At 37.1% G+C, this 20167-nt stretch overlaps 1 protein-coding gene across 4 annotated transcripts in view; it reads left to right on the plus strand.

The window, feature by feature from the left end:
* Window positions 1-20167, plus strand: part of CCDC178 (coiled-coil domain containing 178) — a 477586-nt gene that overhangs the window by 129238 nt on the left and 328181 nt on the right. For all 4 annotated transcript variants that reach the window (XM_033178030.1, XM_033178033.1, XM_033178031.1 and 1 more), the window contains one exon: window positions 3228-3411. In XM_033178030.1, coding sequence (XP_033033921.1) covers window positions 3228-3411 — 184 coding nt within the window. The remainder of the gene's footprint in view (window positions 1-3227; window positions 3412-20167) is intronic.

The following is a 20167-nucleotide window of genomic DNA, read 5'->3' on the forward strand; positions in this document are numbered from 1 at the left end:
ATTAGTAGGTGTACTTTAGACATGTGTATTATGATAAGCCTAATTAGTGACGCTAGTGTTAAAACATGTTTAGCTAATTATAGACATTTTAAATAAATCTGGGATTATTTAGTTTTTCTATTATTCTCCTGAGCACTACACATATTTTTGCAAAAAATAAATTACTATTGAACATCTTTATACTTGTCCTATTTTTAAAATCGTTATCTGGTGCCTTTGTTTCACTTTTAAATAATAATTTTTCACAATCAATACATATATTTGCTGACATTTCTCATTCATTTTTGTCTTTATGTCTTCTTGTTTATCCTTTTCGTTCACTTTCCAGTGGCTAAAATGATTCTTTAATAGTTATTTTAATAAAGGCTTTCTGGTAAATTTTCTTAAGCTATGCCAATTTAGCTCATCAATCTTGAATAATAATTTGGCAATGTATGGAACTATAGCTTCACATTTAATTTTGCTTATATTTGAAGATAATAATTTTCTTTTGGCATTTATTACATCACTTTGTATGTCCTTAATAAATATCTTTAATATTCTACTGTTTTATCACAATATCTTTAGCTATAGATTTTTTATTTTTATAATGTTTAGTAGTCACAACTAATTTTGTCATCTGGTTTGTGGTCCTATTTTTTTCTCAAGTCTAGAAATTTCTCTCATTTTTAAAGTAATCTTCTTCATAGGGAGTATAGAAAATTTCTGTAGTCTTTACACAACATATCTTATTATTGTTCCTTTTGTAAATCAAGGGGAATGTCGTTTAACACATACTCAAACACACCACACATTCATCCCACTCCACTTAATGCATGGACTGTGTTTTCCACAAAACAAATACATGTATAAACATGCACACATAAATAAACATACATACACAAAGATTAACACACATATACACATATGTACAAGTAAACACAAAAAGTATATATACACAACACAAATATGCATGTGTACACAAACGTAAGTACACATAGACTCAAAAGTATACACATACTATGTATAGACACAAACATGCCACACCTATATATTGTGTGTGGTTGCAAGCAGACATACACACCCCCTCCACATTTTTTGTGCTGCCTTTTGAGTGAAAACCTTAGTACTTCATTCCTACCTATTAATCCAAAACTCGCTTTGACTCTTCTCAGTTTGGAGTTTTTTGGTTCTATTTCAAAACTATTTTAATTATTTCTGTCCATATTTCTTTTCATTATTCCTTATAACTTATTGTCTTCCCCATCTACCTATTTTTGTCTAATTTCTGCTGTGTATCAAAATTTCTTTTCCTTTTACAAAATTAGTGATTACTTAGATATTTGAGCATTTTAAATATACTTATTTTAAGTTCTTTGTCAGAATGTTTCTTAAAATCAGTATCACCTAAAGTGGGTTGGGTTCACACTCTGATTGCCAGGTCTTTGGAAACAAGATATTTCTTAATATGTTTTGGTGTCTTTTTTGAAGCCTCCCATTCTAAATAAGCAGGTCTCTTTTCTCTATCTTTGTCTCTCTCTCTCTCTGTCTCTCTCTCACACACACACACACACACACATGTAACACACTCACATACATACACATACACCCCTCTCTTTCTGTCATACACACACATCTTCTTGTTTATCTCTTTCCAATTGAAATTATGTCATTGCTTCTACCTCACCCTACTTGGTCCCAATTCACCAATCTTTAAATTCTTCCATTTATGATCATCTTTTCTGATTCCCAGTGATCATACAAAGATGATATTGGGGATAACATTATTGCAGTTACTGATTCAATAGGCAACTTGGTTGAGTTATTGGTCTCAGGATCTGTTCTCCTCAATGCCTTTGCTCCTTGCTCTCTATGTATCTTTAGCCCCAGTCAGTGAATGATCCTTCCACATCAAGCACAGCTCATGCAAAGCCCTACCATGAGTCAGTGAACCTCACACTTGTCACTTATCTGGTGCAACACCTTCAGCTTGTTTTTTGCTGCTTCTCCTCTATTCATGCTTTGATTTTTTCGACTCCATTTCTATTCTACAGAGATGGTTACCTTTGTTGTGAGCCTAGCTATGTCTCCTGCTTGCCTGAATGTATGTTTATTCTTATTTCTACATCATTCTTTCATCCTATTTTGGAATAGGTGAAAATGAAGGATCAGTGCAGCTCATCGTCAGCTGATTTGGCCACACTAATTCAATCTTCTCTGTGTTCTGTGAAGTGAAAGCTAATCATGTGTATTCACCCCAACCTCTTGAATAGTGCTACTTGAATGAAGTGTGGTCTGCAACCAAGTGTCATCAACCTGGGAGCTATTCTCAGACCCATCCAACATCTACTGAACCACATTCTGAGAGTGAAGCCTAGGAATCTGTGACTTTCAAGGCTCTCCCTGTGATTTTTACATATATACAAGCTTTAGATACTGCTCCAGTTAATATCTGTAGTTTGCTTTCTGGTTGCATTTTAGAATCACATGGGGGTGCTTAAAAATAGTGATGCTGGAGCTTTACCCCAGATTGATTGTATATTATTATAAGCCTAGTAATCCATCCAGAATTTTTGGAAGCACAAAGTTTTATTAAATGCTTTGCAGGTTATTATAATGTGGAGTTAGTGTTGAGAACCATTGCTTTATTCAAGTAGTTCTCAACAGGGATGATTTTTTACCTTCAGGAGATTTTTGGCAGTAACTGGAGACATTTTTGGCTGCTACAACTGAGACAGTGCTGCTGGCATCTAGTAGGAGATGCTGCAAAATATCTTACAACGCACAGGACATCCCCCCTACAAAAAGAATTGTGCCACCACAAATGTCAATAATATTGAAGTTGAGAAAGTTTGCTGTCTTATATGCTTTGGTTTTTGTTTAGGCTTTTCCACTGAACATATTCTCCAGTAAAACACCTTTATGGAAGTCACAAATTGAAATGGAAAGGAGTATAAAAGGGATTTTGAATGTTCAAAAAACCAAGCACCTGGATTCCCCAAGCCATTCTTATTGATGCTCTTATGCTTCTGAAATTGGAAACAGCCTGACAATTAGGGATAACCATCAGAAGCAGCAGAATAAATGGAGTCCTAGGACACATGTTCCGTCTTCAAGTTTTAGCTAATTATCCCGCAATTTTGTATTTTTGACAACATAAAATATGATCTTATTCCTTTTTGCTGTTATTAAATATGTTTTTCTCACTATATACTCAATAATCATTAATTTTTTGCTTTATTTTACAGTATAAGGAAAAAATCACAATATGAATCTGAAATAAAATCTTTGACAATGATGAAGTTAAAGAATGAGAAACATCTCAAGAGCATCTATAGGGCGGCTTATCGCATTGGTACTGTTTTCCACCTAACCAAACACAAGACAGATGAAATGGAAGATAAAATAGCAGAAGTGAGAAGAAAGTTCAAGGTTGTATATCTTTGTGTTCCTCTTACTCATGATGAAAAAAGAGTAATTTACCTGAATTGTATTGATTTAATCTTGACAATTAGATTTTAATTTAAGGGTTAATAGTCTTTTCAAAAACTCACTTCTTATAAATGAGAAGAAAACCACCTCTCTCCAAAGGCTCAGCTTGAACAGAAGAGGATGAGGGCTCAATGTAGTTAATCCACAATTGTTTCCACTTTCTGCTATTATCAGCCATAAACTACTTGGAGCACCAGGAGTGTGGTGCTCAGTTCAGCTTTATTGTATGTATCTAACACATAATAATGTCTGCCTATAGTAGGAAGAAGGGATTCTGAGAGGTGTTTGTCTGCCTTATGTAATGTGAGAATAGAAAGTACTTCTAGTAGGCCTATGAGCTGTTGAATTCTCGAGTACCTGGAAATTTGTAGACTACATTTCTGCAGGAATAATTGCTCACATGCTTCAAACCCACTCCTAAGTGAGAGATGTATTGGATAGCAGCTCTCTGCCATTTGTGGTAGAGGCTTTGTATTAGTCCGTTCTCACGCTGCTGTGAAGAAATACCTGAGACTTAGTAATTTATAAGGAAAAGAGGTTTAATTGACTCAGTTCTGCATGGCTGGGGAGGCCTCAGGAAACTTACAATTATGGCAGAAGGCACCTCTTCACAGGGTGGCAGGAATGAGAATGAGAGCCAAGCAAATGGGGAATCCCCTTATAAAACCATCAAATCACGTGAGAACTTACTATCATGAGAATAGCACGGAGGAACTGCCCCATGATTCCATTATCTACACCTGGTCCCACCCTTGACATGTGGGGATTATTACAACTCAAGGTGTGATTTGGGTATGGATACAAAGCCAAACCATATCCGACTTGCAAAGTCCACCCCACTTTACTGCACCTGCAGGGCCACTTCAACAGGCTGATTTCATCCATCTCAGACACATACATGTCTCCTGTCTTCGCCATTTTCTTGTTAAAGACTTACAAGCAAAAAAAAAAAAAAAAAAACCTGGAAAATATACAGTCTGTACACCATTTCCAACATCTGTTGCTAGCATTATGATCAATGAATACTTTCCTTTGTGATATCTCAATTTAAGTTGTGTAAATGTTTCTGTACTGAAAGATTGGGGTGTTTTTCCCACATTGAATCCAGCTGTTCAGTTGACCTACGTCTTTCCTAATGGGTGTTGAATGGGTTAATCTTATCTTCTATGATATAAGTTAGTAAGCAAAGTAAACATGCATAGAAAAAATTAAAATGCAAGGCATACGATTCTATGGTTTAGCATATACAATAGTATTGTAGATGTTTATAATTTTTTAAATAATATCAATATATTTCTATATAGTGGTCAGTTAATTTTTTTCTTTGAGGATATCAATAAAGATACCATCATCCACTTACTTGGCCATTTAACCATTTATTTTAATTTTTCTAATTGACTCAAAATCTTTGTCATCTTTCACATATTTTCCCCATGGCTGTCACAAACTACATTTAATTCTTCGAACATATTGCTTCATTTATCTGAGGTACTCACTTATGAAAGAGATGTTGCACTGGATTATTTATTTTTCTAATTTTTTTGATACCATAAAATGGAACTTATAGATTCAATGCAAGTTTGATGTGACTCTACTGTAATTGCTTTGCCAACCCAAAATACAGTGCCCCCTTTTTTGTTATTTTTAATTTTATTTTTAAAATTGACATATAATAATTGTAGATATTTATTGGGTACATAGTGACATTGCCATACATGTAGAATATAGTGATCAGATTAGGGTAATTAACATATCCATCATCTCAAACATTGATCATTTCTTTGTGTTAGAAATATTCAATATCATCTTTGTAGCTATTTGAAAATGTATATTATTCTTAACCATAGTGATCCTACAGTGGTATGGAACACAAGAACTTTTTCCTTCTATCTAGCCATCATTTAGTATCCTTTAAAAAATCTCTGTCTCCTACTTCTTCCAACCCACCCCACTTTTCAGTATTTTCCATTCTACTTTTTACTTTTGTGAGGTCAATTGTGGTTAGTTTTCACATATGAATGAGATTATGTAGTATTTAACTTTCTATCCTGAGTTACTTCACTTAACATAATGTCCTCCAGTTCCATCCATGTTTCTGAAAATAACAGGACTTCATTCTTTCTTATGGCTGAATAATATTCTATTGTGTATATATACCGCTTTTTGTTATCCATTTATCTGTTGTTGAACACCTAATTTGATTCCGTATCTTGGCTATTGTGAATAGTGCCACAATAAAACAGGGGATACAGATGTCTCTTCAATATATGAATTTCCGTTGGATAAACAATAGTGGGATTGCAGGATGATACAGTACTCCTATTTGTAGTTTTTTGAGGAACCTCTGTCCTGCTGTCCATAGGTACTGATTTTAATTCCTACCAACAGTATACGAATTCTCATTTTTCCACATCTCACCAGCATTTGTTATTTTTTCATATTTTTATACTACCCATCCTAGCTGGAGTTTGATGATACAGTTGTGGTTTTGATTTGCATTTCTCTGGTAATTAGTAATGTTGAACTTTTTATTTATTTATTTATTTATTTTTATTTTTTTTTTTTTATTATACTTTAAGTTCTAGGGTACATGTGCATAACGTTTATATCATGTATAACTCCCCAATGCAATCCCTCCCTCCTCCCCCCTCCCCCTGATAGGCCCCAGTGTGTGATGTTCCCCTTCCCGAGTCCAAGTGATCTCATTGTTCAGTTCCCACCTATGAGTGAGAACATGCGGTGTTTGGTTTTCTGTTCTTGTGATAGTTTGCTAAGAATGATGGTTTCCAGCTGCATCCATGTCCCTACAAAGGACGCAAACTCATCCTTTTTGATGGCTGCATAGTATTCCATGGTGTATATGTGCCACATTTTCTTAATCCAGTCTGTCACAGATGGACATTTGGGTTGATTCCAAGTCTTTGCTATTGTGAATAGTGCCGCAATAAACATACGTGTGCATGTGTCTTTGTAGTAGAGCAATTTATAATCCTTTGGGTATATACCCAGTAGTGGGATGGCTGGGTCATATGGTACATCTAGTTCTAGATCCTTGAGGAATCGCCATACTGTTTTCCATAATGGTTGAACTAGTTTACAATCCCACCAACAGTGTAAAAGTGTTCCTATTTCTCCACATCCTCTCCAACATCTATTGTTTCCTGACTTCTTAATGATTGCCGTTCTAACTGGTGTGAGATGGTATCTCATTGTGGTTTTGATTTGCATTTCTCTGATGGCGAGTAATGACGAGCATTTTTTCATGTGTCTGTTGGCTGTATGGATGTCTTCTTTTGAGAAATGTCTGTTCATATCCTTTGCCCACTTTTTGATGGGGTTGTTTGTTTTTTTCTTGTATATTTGTTTGAGTTCTTTGTAGATTCTGGATATTAGCCCTTTGTCAGATGAGTAGGTTGCAAAAATTTTCTCCCAATCTGTAGGTTGCCTGTTCACTCTGATGGTAGTTTCTTTGCTGTGCAAAAGCTCTTTAGTTTAATTAGATCCCATTTGTCATTTTGGCTTTTGCTGCCGTTGCTTTTGTGTTTTAGACATGAAGTCCTTGCCCATGCCTATGTCCTGAATGGTACTACCTAGATTTTCTTCTAGGGTTTTTATGGTATTAGGTCTAACATTTAAGTCTCTAATTCATCTTGAATTATTTTCGTATAAGGTGTAAGGAAAGGATCCAGTTTCAGCTTCTACTTATGGCTAGCCAATTTTCCCAGCACCATTTATTAAATAGGGAATCCTTTCCCCATTTCTTTTTCTCTCAGGTTTGTCAAAGATCAGATGGCTGTAGATGTGTGGTATTATTTCTGAGGACTCTGTTCTGTTCCATTGGTCTATATCTCTGTTGTGGTACCAGTACCATGCTGTTTTGGTTACTGTAGCCTTGTAGTATAGTTTGAAGTCAGGTAGCGTGACGCCTCCAGCTTTGTCCTTTTGACCTAGGATTGTCTTGGCAATGCGGGCTCTTTTTTGGTTCCATATGAACTTTAAAGCAGTTTTTTTCCCATTCTGTGAAGAAAGTCATTGGTAGCTTGATGGGGATGGCATTGAATCTATAAATAACCTTGGGCAGTATGGCCATTTTCACGATATTGATTCTTCCTATCCATGAGCATGGTATGTTCTTCCATTTGTTTGTGTCCTCTTTGATTTCACTGAGCAGTGGTTTGTAGTTCTCCTTGAAGAGGTCCTTTACATCCCTTGTAAGCTGGATTCCTAGGTATTTTATTCTCTTTGAAGCAATTGTGAATGGAAGTTGATCCTGATTTGGCTCTCTGCTTGTCTGTTACTGGTGTATAAGAAGATTGCTTGGATTTTTGCACATTAATTTTGTATCCTGAGACTTTGCTGAAGTTGCTTATCAGCTTAAGGAGATTTTGGGCTGAGACGATGGGGTTTTCTAAATATACAATCATGTCATCTGCAAACAGGGACAATTTGACTTCTTCTTTTCCTAACTGGATACCCTTGATTTCTTTCTCTTGCCTGATTGCCCTAGCCAGAACTTCCAACACTATGTTGAATAGGAGTGGTGAGAGAGGGCATCCCTGTCTTGTGCCAGTTTTCAAAGGGAATTTTTCCAGTTTTTGCCCATTCAGTATGATATTAGCTGTGGGTTTGTCATAATAGCTCTTATTATTTTGAGGTACGTTCCATCAATACCGAATTATTGAGCGTTTTTAGCATAAAGGGCTGTTGAATTTTGTCAAAAGCCTTTTCTGCATCTATTGAGATAATCATGTGGTTCTTGTCTTTGGTTCTGTTTATGTGCTGGATTACGTTTATTGATTTGCGAATGTTGAACCAGCCTTGCATCCCAGGGATGAAGCCCACTTGATCATGGTGGATAAGCTTTTTGATGTGCTGCTGAATCCGGTTTGCCAGTATTTTATTGAGAATTTTTGCATTGATGTTCATGAGGTATATTGGTCTAAAATTCTCTTTTTTTGTTGTGCCTCTGCCAGGCTTTGGTATCAGGATGATGTTGGCCTCATCAAATGAGTTAGGGAGGATTCCCTCTTTTTCTATTAATTGAATAGTTTCAGAAGGAATGGTACCAGCTCCTCCTTGTACCTCTGGTAGAATTCAGCTGTGAATCCATCTGGTCCTGGACTTTTTTTCGTGGGTAGGCTATTAATTGTTGCCTCAATTTCAGAGCCTGTTATTGGTCTATTCAGGGATTCAACTTCTTCCTGGTTCAGTCTTGGGAGAGTGTAAGTGTCCAGGAATTATCCATTTCGTCTAGATTTTCTAGTTGATTTGCATAGAGGCATTATAGTATTCTCTGATGGTGTTTGTATTTCTGTGGGGTTGGTGGTGATATCCCCTTTATCATTTTTTATTGCGTCTATTTGATTCCTCTCTCTTTTCTTCTTTATTAGTCTTGCTAGCGGTCTGTCATTTTGTTGATCTTTTCAAAAAACCAACTCCTGGATTCATTGATTTTTTGGAGGGTTTTTTGTGTCTCTATCTCCTTCAGTTCTGCTCTGATCTTAGTTATTTCTTGCCTTCTGCTAGCTTTTGAATGTGTTTGCTCTTGCCTCTCTAGTTCTTTTAATTGTGATGTTAGAGTGTCAATTTTAGATCTCTCCTGCTTTCTCTTGTGGGCATTTAGTGCTATAAATTTCCCTCTACACACTGCTTTAAATGTGTCCCAGAGATTCTGGTATGTTGTATCTTTGTTCTCATTGGTTTCAAAGAACATCTTTATTTCTGCTTTCATTTCGTTATGTACCCAGTAGTCATTCAGGAGCAGGTTGTTCAGTTTCCATGTAGTTGAGTGTTTTGATTGAGTTTCTTAGTCCTGGGTTCTAGTTTGATTGCACTGTGGTCTGAGAGACAGTTTGTTATAATTTCTGTTCTTGTACATTTGCTGAGGAGTGCTTTACTTCCAATTATGTGGTCAATTTTGGAATAAGTGCGATGTGTGCTGAGAAGAATGTATTTCTGTTGATTTGGGGTGGAGAGTTCTATAGATGTCTATTAGGTCCGCTTGGTGCAGAGATGAGTTCAATTCCTGGATATCCTTGTTAACTTTCTGTCTCGTTGATCTGTCTAATGTTGACAGTGGAGTGTTGAAATCTCCCATTATTATTGTATGGGAGTCTAAGTCTCTTTGTAGGTCTCTAAGGACTTGCTTTATGAATCTGGGTGCTCCTGTATTGGGTGCATATATATTTAGGAGAGTTAGCTCTTCCTGTTGAATTGATCCCTTTACCATTATGTAATGGCCTTCTTTGTCTCTTTTGATCTTTGATGGTTTAACGTCTGTTTTCAGAGACTAGGATTGCAACCCCTGCTTTTTTTTTGTTCTCCATTTGCTTGGTAGATCTTCCTCCATCCCTTTATTTTGAGCCTATGTATGTCTCTGCATGTGAGATGGGTCTCCTGAATACAGCAGACTGATGGGTCTTGACTCTTTATCCAGTTTGCCAGTCTGTGTCTTTTAATTGGAGCATTTAGTCCATTAACATTTAAGGTTAATATTGTTATGTGTGACCTTGATCCAGCCATTATGATATTAACTGGTTATTTTACTCATTAGTTGATGCAGTTTCTTCCTAGCCTCGATGGTCTTTACATTTTGGCATGTTTTTGCAATGGCTGGTACCGGTTGTTCCTTTCCATGTTTAGGGCTTCCTTCAGGGTCTCTTGTAAGGCAGGCCTGGTGGTGACAAAATCTCTAAGCATTTGCTTATCTGTAAAGGATTTTATTTCTCCTTCACTGATGAAACTTAGTTTGGCTGGATATGAAATTCTGGGTTTAAAATTCTTTTCTTAAGAACGTTGAATATTGGCCCCCACTCTCTTCTGGCTTGTAGAGTTTCTGCCGAGAGATCTGCTGTTAGTCTGATGGGCTTCCCTTTGTGGGTAACCCGACCTTTCTCTCTGGCTGCCCTTAAGATTTTTTCCTTCATTTCAACTTTGGTGAATCTGGCAATTATGTGTCTTGGAGTTGCTCTTCTGGAGGAGTATCTTTGTGGCGTTCTCTGTATTTCCTGAATTTGAATGTTGGCCTGCCCTACTAGGTTGGGGAAGTTCTCCTGGATGATATCCTGAAGAGTGTTTTCCAACTTGGTTCCATTTTCCCCTCACTTTCAGGCACCCCAATCCGACGTAGATTTGGTCTTTTTACATAATCCCATACTTCTTGCAGGCTTTGTTCATTTCTTTTTCTTCTTTTTTTCTTTTGGTTTCTCTTCTCGCTTCATTTCATTCATTTGATCCTCAATCACTGATACTCTTTCTTCCAGTTGATCGAGTCGGTTACTGAAGCTTGTGCATTTGTCACGTATTTCTCGTGTCATGGTTTTCATCTCTGTCATTTCGTTTATGATCTTCTCTGCATTAATTAGTCTAGCTGTCAATTCTTCCACTCTTTTTTCAAGATTTTTAGTTTCTTTGCGCTGGGTATGTATTCCTCCTTTAGCTCTGAGAAGTTTGATGGGCTGAAGCCTTCTTCTCTCATCTCGTCAAAGTCATTCTCTGACCAGCTTTGATCCGTTGCTGGCGATGGGCTGCGCTCCTTTGCAGGGGGAGATGCGCTCTTATTTTTTGAATTTCCAGCTTTTCTGCCCTGCTTCTTCCCCATCTTTGTGGTTTTATCTGTCTCTGGTCTTTGATGACGGTGACGTACTGATGGGGTTTTGGTGTAGGTGTCCTTCCTGTTTGATAGTTTTCCGTCTGACAGTCAGAAGGACTGTCTGTTGGTCTGCTGGAGATTGCTTGAGGTCCAATCCAGACCCTGTTTGCCTGGGTATCAGCAGCAGAGGTTGCTGAGATAGAATATTGCTGAACAGCGAGTGTACCTGTCTGATTCTTCCTTTGGAAGTTTCCTCTCAGGGATGACTCCACCCTGTGAGGTGTGGGGTGTCAGACTGCCCCTAGTGGGGGATGTCTCCCAGCTAGGCTACTCAGGGGTCAGGGACCCACCTGAGCAGGCAGTCTGTCCGTTCTCAGATCTCAACCTCCGCGTTGGGAGATCCACGGCTCTCCCCAAAGCTGTCAGACAGAGTCGTTGGCCTCTGCACCGGCCCCCGCTGCTTTCCCTATTGGACCTCAGCTGTGGGCTGTCCCCAGAGGTGGAGTCTACAGAGACAGGCAGGTTTCCTTGAGCTGCTGTGAGCTCCACCCAGTTCGAGCTTCCCAGTGGCTTTGTTTACCTACTTAAGCCTCAGCAATGGCGGGCGCCCCTCCCCCAGCCTCGCTGCTACCTTGCGGATAGATCGTGGCAGACTGCTGTGTTAGCAGTGAGGGAGGCTCCGTGGGCGTGGGACCCTCCCGGCCAGGTGTGGGATATATTCTCCTGGTGTGCCTGTTTCCTTAAAGCGCAGTATTGGGGTGGGAGTTATCCGATTTTCCAGGTGGTGTGTGTCTCAGTTCCCCTGGCTAGGAAAAGGGATTTCCTTCCCCCTTGCGCTTCCAAGTGAGGCGATGCCTCGCCCTGCTTCAGCTCACGCTGGTCAGGCTGCAGCAGCTGACCAGCACCGATTGTCCGGCACTCCCTAGAGAGATGACCCCAGTACCTCAGTTGAAAATGCAGAAATCAGCGGTCTTCTGTGTCACTCGCGCTGGGAGTTGGAGACTGGAGCTGTTCCTATTCAGCCATCTTGCTCCGCCCCAATGTTGAACTTTTTTTCTTGCATTTGTTAGTAATTTGTATGTTATTTGTATGTTGTTTTTTTTTTGAAAAATATCTCTTCAGATCATTTGCCCAGTTTAAATCAGATTTTTTTTTTTTTTTTTCTGTTGAGATGTTTGAGTTCCATGTGTATCTGGATATTAATCCCCTGTTGAATGAATAGATTATAAATATTTTCTCTGGTTCTTTAGGTGGTATTTTCACTCTGTTGACTATTCCCTTTGCTGTGCAGAAAGGTTTTAGTTAAATATAATGTAATTTGTTTATTTTTTGTTGCCTGTGCTTTTGAGGTCTTAGGAATAATATATTTTCTTGGGCCAATGTTCTGAAGCATTTATCCTATGTTTTCTCCTAGTAGTTTTGTAGTTTGGGGTCTTACAGTTAGATCTTCGACCAATTTGGAACTGATTTTTGTATAGAGGGTCTAGTTTCATTCTTCTGCAGGTGAATATCCAGTTTTCCTAGCACCATTTATTGAAGAAACTGTCCTTTCCCAATGTAGGTTCTTGGTGCCTTTCTCAAAAATCAGTTGGCTGTAGATATATGAATTAATTTCTGGATTTTCTGTTCTGTTTAACTGGTCTATGTGACTGTTTTTTTGCCAGTACCTTGCTATCTTTGAACACAGCTTTGTAGTGAATTTTGAAGTCTGGTAGTATAATGCCTACAGCTTTGATCTTTTTGCTTAGGAATGCTTTGGTAATTTGAAGTCTTTTAGGGTTCCATATACATTTTAAGATTATTTTTTCTCTTTCTATTAAGAAATAGAATTTTTATAGGAAATTGCATTGAATCTGTAGATTGATTTGAGTAGTATGGTTAACATACTATTTTAACAATATTTTAACAATATTAATTGTTTATCAATTTTTAACAATATTAATTTTTCCAATCCATGAGCATTGGATGTTTTTCCATTATGTTTCTATCTACTTCATTTTCTTTTCTCAATGTTTCATAGATTTCCTTGTAAAAGTATTTCACCTCATTAGTTAAATTTATTCTTAGATATTTTATTTTTTTGTAGCTATTGTAATTAGGATTGCCATCTCATTTTTTTTCAGCTAGTTCGTTGTTCATGTATAAAGATGCTACTGAATTTTCATGTTGACTTTGTATCTCACAACTTTAAGGAATTTATCAGTTCTACAGTTTTTTTGATAGAGTCTCTCTCTCTCTACACACACAGACAATCATATAATCTGTAACGAGGGTCAGTTTGATTTTCTTCTTTTCAATTTGGATGCCTTTGTTTATTTTTCTTGCCCAATTGCTGTGACTAGGATTTCTAGTGGTATGTTGAATGAGACTGGTAAGAGTGAGCATGCTTGTCTTGTTCTAGTTCCTAGAGGAAAGACTTTTAGCTTTTCCCCACTCAGTATGATGTTAGTTGTAGGTTTGTCATATATGGACCTTACTGTGTTGGGATATTTTCCTTCTGTACCTAATTTGTTATGAGGTTTTACCATGAAGAGATGGTGAATTTTATCAAATGCTTTTTCTGCATCTATTAAGATAATCGTGTCCTTTCTTCTGCTGATGTATGTATCACGTTTACTGATTTACATGTGTTGAACCATACTTTCATTCCTGGATACATTTCACTTTATTATGGTGTAATACCTTTTTTGTGTGTTGTTGGATTTCAGTTTGCTAGTATTCTGTTTAAGTTTTTGCCTCTATTTTCATACATATTGGCCTGTAGTTTTAATTTTTTGTTTTCCTCATCTGTATTTGATAGTGAGGTTATGCTGGCCTTATAGAATGACCTAGGCAGAATTTTCTCTGCCTTAATTTTGTGGAATAGTTTTAGAAGAAATTGTATCAATTCTGCTTTAAAGGTTAGTGGAATTCAGCAGTGAAGACATCTAGTCCTGAACTTTTCTCTGTTGGAATACTTTTTAGAACTGATTCAGTCTTGTTACTTATTATTGTCCTGCTTACGTTTTCTATTTCTTCTTGGTTCAATATTGGTAGATTGTATGTATCCATTTCCTCTAGGTTTTCAAATTTATTAGCATATAACTGTTCATTGACGTTTGTAATGATCCTTTTTATTTCTGTTGTATCTATTTTGATGTTTCCATTTTGTTTCTGATTGTATTCATTTATGTCTTCTCTCTTTTTTTTCTTAGTCTAGCTGTTTTTCAATTTTATTTTCTCAAAACATCAACTTTTTATTCCATTGATTTTTTGTACTGTATTTTTAGTCTCAATTTCACTTATTTCTGCTTTCATCTTCATTATTTATTTCCTTCTTACTTTGGGTTTGTTTTGCTCTTGCTGTTTTAGTTTCTTGAGATCATTATGTTTTTATTTCAAATCTTTCTATGTAGTGTATGCATTTAGTGTTATAAACTTGACTGTTAAAACTGCTTTTGCTGTGACCCATAAATGTTGACATATGTTTCTATTTTTATTTGTTTCAATGAATTTTTTAATTTTATTCTTAACTTCTTCTTTTAACCGTTGGTCTTTCAGAAGCATATTGTTTAAATGTCATGCATTTGTATAGTTTTAATCTTCTACTTATTATCAATTTCTAGTTTTCTTATAAGTGGTCAGAGAAGATACTTGATATAATTTTAATTTTAATTTTGAAAATGTTTTAAGATTTTTTGTGTCTAAACATATGGTTAATCCTGGAGAATGCTTCATGTGCTAATGAAAAGAATGTATTCTGCAGCTGTTCAGTGAAATGTTCTCTAAATACTGAAATAGCTCTAAACATTCTCTAAATATCCGTTAGGTCCATTTGGTCAATGGTGCTATTTAGATCCCATGTTTCTTTGTTGGGTTTTTGTCTAGGTGGTCTGTCCAGTGCTGAGAGTGGGGTGTTAACATCCACAACTATTAATGTATTAGATCAATCTCTCTTTAGATCTAATAATAGTTGCTTTATGTATCTGGGTGCTCTGGCATTAGGTATATATATATATATATATGTGTGTGTGTGTGTGTGTGTGTGTTTACAAATTTTCTCTTATTGAATTAATTTCCTTTGTCTCTTTTTACAGTTTTTCATTTGAAGTCTGATTTGTCTGATATAAGTACAGCTGTTCTTACTCACTTTTGGTTTCTGTTTGTGTGAAATCTTTTTTTTTTTTTTTTTTAATCACGTCACTTTCAGTCTATGTGTCATCACGGGTTAATGAAGTGAGTTTCCTGTAGGCAGCATATAGTTGGGACTTTTTTAGTCAATTCAATTGGTCTATATCTTTTAAATGAGGAACTTAATTTGTTTATTTTCAAGGTTATTATTGATAAATGAGGACTTAAACCTGCCATGTCAGTGATTGTTTTCTGGTTGTTTTCTATGTCCTTTGTTCCTTACTTCATCTCTTACTGTTTATTTTTGTGAATGGGTGGTTTTCTGTAGTAATAAGGTTTGACTCTTTTCTCTTTCTCCTGTGTATATTGGCTCTGCCAGTGAGTTTTATAGTTTTGCATGTTTTCCTGATAGTTACTGTTTTTTCACCACCAGATGAAAAACCTACTGGGCATTTCTTTTAAGGCCTCTCTAGTGGTGATGAATTTCCTCAAGTTTTCCTTTCTGTAGAATACTTTTTCATTTTTGAATGATAATTTTGCTGGGCAGAATATTCTTGGCTAGCAGCTTTTTCTTTCAGCCTTTTGAATATACCATCCCATTATCTCCTGATTTGTAAGGTTTCTGCTGGCAAATCCACTGTTAGTCTTATAGCAAATTCTTATATGTGATGATGTTTTCTCTTGCTGTTTTTAAATTTGTTCTTTGACTTTGGACAATGTGACTGTAATGTGCCTAAGACATGACCTGTTTATGTTGAATCTGTCTGGCATTCTTTGAGCTTCCTGGATCTAGATGTCCATCTCTCTCATAACTTTGGAAGCCTTCACTTATTATTTCATTAAATGTGTTTTCTACATATTTCTGTTTTCTTCTTCTGGAATGCCCATAATACAAATGTATGTTCATTTATGCTGTCTCATTAATGGTGTCATTCTTTTTATTTTTTTTCCTCTGCCTTGTTATTTCAAAAGACTTGTCTTCAGGTTCATAAATTCTGCCTCCTTCTTGTGCTAGGCTATTATTGAAGCTCTTGATTCTATTTTTTTTATTTCATTTACCAAATCATTTAGCTCTAGTTTTCTGTTTGGTTCTTTTTCAGTAATATCTATATATTTGTTGGATTTCTCATTCAAATCATAAATTGTTCCCTGATTTTATTAAACTATCTTTGTTGTCCTGTATCTCTCTGAGTTTCCTTATGATTATTATTTTGAATTCTTTTTCTGGTATTTTGTATATTTCTTTATTATTGGGATATGTTACTGGATAATTACTGTCTTCCTTTAAAGGTGTCATTTTTCCTTGCTTTTTCATGTTTATTGTTTCCTTATGTTGGTATCTATGCATCTGGTGGGACAATGGTTCTTCCAATTTTATGGAGTACGATATGTAGGGAAACTTACTCATGTTGATGAGTCTTGGGGTATCAGTTTTTTAGAGTTTGTTGTATTTAGTCCCAGGTAGATACAGTAATGTAGTCTCTATGTAGTTTCTTCAGCTGTAATGTCACTATGCTAGTGACATTTGCAAGTGTCTCACTTGCCTAAGCTGAGAGAATTTGTGGTGGTATGACTTTGCTAAGAGTGGACTCACTGGGCTATTTCTCAGATTGGGGATACATGTGTACACATGATGGGTCAGCTAACTTAGGGTCTGGCTCACTGGGGTTGAGGCCACAGGGCTGTTACTCTGCCTGGAAGCATGGGCATGTAGTTCCTCAGCTGCCTTCAGGTGTGTCTTCAGGGCAACCCATGTTTTTTTTTTTGTTTTTTTCTCAGGCCTGGGACCAGGCTCACAGCCGCTTGGCCAGCCTGGAGGCATGTCCACCAGGGGTGGCCTGTGGGACTGTTTCTCATACCCAGCACATGGCCATATGGTTTCCTCGCTGGCCTGGAGTCGTGTTTGCTAGAGGTGGCCCATGGTGTTGTTTCTCAGCCCTAGAACATGGGCATACAGATGCTTGGTTGGTATGGGGGCATTTCAGCCAGGGGAGGCTCATAAGGCTGTTTATCAAGTCTCAGACATGGGCACAAAGCTGATCAGCTGGCCTGGCAGCATGTTTTCTGTGGAAGCCCATGGAGCTGTTTCTCAAGCCTCCGACATGGTTGTATGGTTTCTTGGCTAGCCTAGGGGCAGGCCAGCTGTTTATTGGCTCAGGGACCTTTCCTACACAGGGGTGGACATGCACCAGTTTGGCTGGTTCAAGGGTGGGTTCGCTGTGGTTGGGACTCAGATCCTTTCCTAGATGGAAGTGCTGGGGGTGGAGGGGTTGGTTTCCATGATGTGCAGGACCAGAGTCACAGCCAATCCTCAACCCAGGGTCCACACAACTAGGGTTGTAGAGTGTAGCCACTGGGCTTGGAATGAAGATGGAGCACCATTGCTGCAGAGGTGCAGTGGTTACTGGCCTGCAGAGAAGGGTACACTCTAGAGGTGGCTCTGGTATCAAGACAGTGCTGTGCTGGAGCAACTTGGCTCACAGGAGGTGGGTGGGGGTTGGGGGAGTGCGTAAGTTGTTCTTCTAATTTGAAGCAATGCAACAGTGTAAATTTTCAGCAGCTTGCCAAACTGGGCTCATGACTTATGAGGACTGTGGAATTCTCTTGTAGTAAATACTGTAGGTTCTTCTGTTTACCTTTTTCCTGCAAAGGGAAGTTGCCCCTCGTTTTGGGCCCATCTGATTGAGGCAAGGGAGATGGGGCTGCAGAGGCCAGGTGCCTTCATGCTGCTCTCTTGGACTTCCAATTACCACAGTTGCCTCTCCACTTCCCTGTTCTACTGCAGCATTCTCTCTTTGACACTACATTCAAATCTTCACAATTTATTTGTTGCTTTGGTTCTTTTGGGGGTGCGGATGAACTCCAGGCACTTCTAGTGAGCCATCTTGTTGACGTCACCCTTCCTTTCTCTCTTTATTCATGCAAGATTAAAGAAAGTATTCATCATGTTGTTTCCTTACCTCATGGGAGCTGATTGATCGCTGGAAAGAAGCAACAGAAAGAAACTGATCCACTTGAGAAACCATTCCCAATGGTTAATCACTCCTGCTAATTTCTGAGCCTGAATATATATGGCATTAAAACTTCTATAATATACACATCCATATCTGCTTCAGAGTTCAAAATAAATTCAAAATAAATTTCTAGATTTTCCTTAGATAATTCAGGTTTATAGTAATTCAAGTTTGTAATTTTTGCCTGTGTAATGACCCTATTATCTTTCATGGACTGATTCATGAAAATCTTTAGAACACTCAAAGTCTGAGAATTATGTTTTCCTTTTAAGTAAATTTCTATATTTATTGAGCCTGGCCTGAAATTAATCTTTAATCCATCATCTAGAAATTAATTACAGCAATATCACTTCTAGGGTAACTCCAAAAAATAGCCTTTTGAAACTCTAGAGGCAGAATTTATGAATTATGTTCTCTCAAGTTAATGCATCTGTAAAATGCCAGATAAGTTTTAGGCAGTCTTAGAGTAGAAGCAATCCTGAACAAGAAGGATGTCTAGCACTTTCTCTAATTTTTTAACTTACAAATGATTTGTCCCAATTTTTCCATATTTTCAATTCCAATAACTGACCTATTCAGAAAAGAGGTGTTTGGCCAAGTGTCAGGATAAAATTAGCCAATTGGGATAGGGAATAAGTCAATTTAATAGTAATATGTATTCAATTATAGTGTTGATGGAATGAACAGAAAACCATCTAGAACTATCTAAAGAATATGACTTTGCAACCCAAAATTTTGAGAGCTTTCACCAGTTGTTAAGTAATTCCTAGCACTCCAGTTGAAAGCTTCTATGCAAGCTGCATAATCTTGAAGAGGTTTTTGCTTGAATATAATGGAAATCTGGTGGAAAAGTGAGAACATCTGGTCACTCTGGTTCCAAGTTAGAATCATAGTGCTAAACCTAAGTGGAAACTTAGTAAAAAGGAAGGAATAAAGTAGACATAAAGAGTTTTCTTCAGGCCTATTTTATGAAAAAACCCTTATACATGCTAACTAATTTAACGTTCACAAAACTGTGCAATTGTTATTAACACATTCATTTTGGGAGTAAAGGGGTTTTCCCAAGGTAAGCTTTTAGGTAACTGTGTGGAATTTAAGGACCAGGACATCTCATGCTGGTCTTGGTAGAGTCGTAAGACATTAGACTTACATTCTGACCAACAAAGATTCAGTTAAGCTGAAAGCTTCAAAATAATCATACTGGGCGTGGGGAAGGTCATTTTCAATGCTAGAAAAAGACAATGTGTTAAGTTCTTAGAAACTTCCAGTCCACAGTAATCTGGTGCATAACCTTAGAAGTCTATGACTTGCCTTGAGTGCTTTTTCAGATATTTCAGCTAATCTCAAACTGTTCTTTATGCTCTCAGACCTCCCTTCAACTACTATTTGTTCAACTCTGAGACAAGGTTTATACTCCAGTCCTTTGAGTAAAATAAAAGTCAGAACCTTCTCAAAAGTTTCTTGGAGGGCATAATTTCTGCTAGTACTTAGAGCATCTTTAGTTCAATCAACAGAACAAAATTTGCTCCAATAAACTAAAGCTTGATTTATGCACCATGCAACTTCTATAATAATTCCAGACAAGACTGATAATATTTTTAAGTAGTTATAAAACGAACATTCTATTAATTCATTAATTTTTATCCCAAAGGATTTATGCCTTATAGCATGTCAAATCTGGATCATATTACTCTTGTCACACATGTAATAGCTTTTATTGAGTTATGAATTGCTATCACAGCCTTGGCTTTTAATGAAGGTTGGTAAAAGTAATAGCCAAGATTGACCATTGCTTCTTGGTTTTTCAAACTAATAAGGGAGTTAGTCATATTGTCAATATGCTCAAAAAAACTTACAAAAGTAATTGACCTTAGATTTCTGAACTAAGAAAAGCTATTTTTTCTTGATAAAATTATATTTCTTTTTAATTAATAATTAAGAGTTCCCTACACTTTCTTATTTCTCTCTGAGTTAAGCAGCT

The sequence above is a fragment of the Trachypithecus francoisi genome, unplaced genomic scaffold (assembly GCF_009764315.1).
Source record: "Trachypithecus francoisi isolate TF-2019V2 unplaced genomic scaffold, Tfra_2.0 Lachesis_group19, whole genome shotgun sequence".
In the NCBI taxonomy this organism is placed as follows: Eukaryota; Metazoa; Chordata; class Mammalia; order Primates; family Cercopithecidae; genus Trachypithecus; species Trachypithecus francoisi.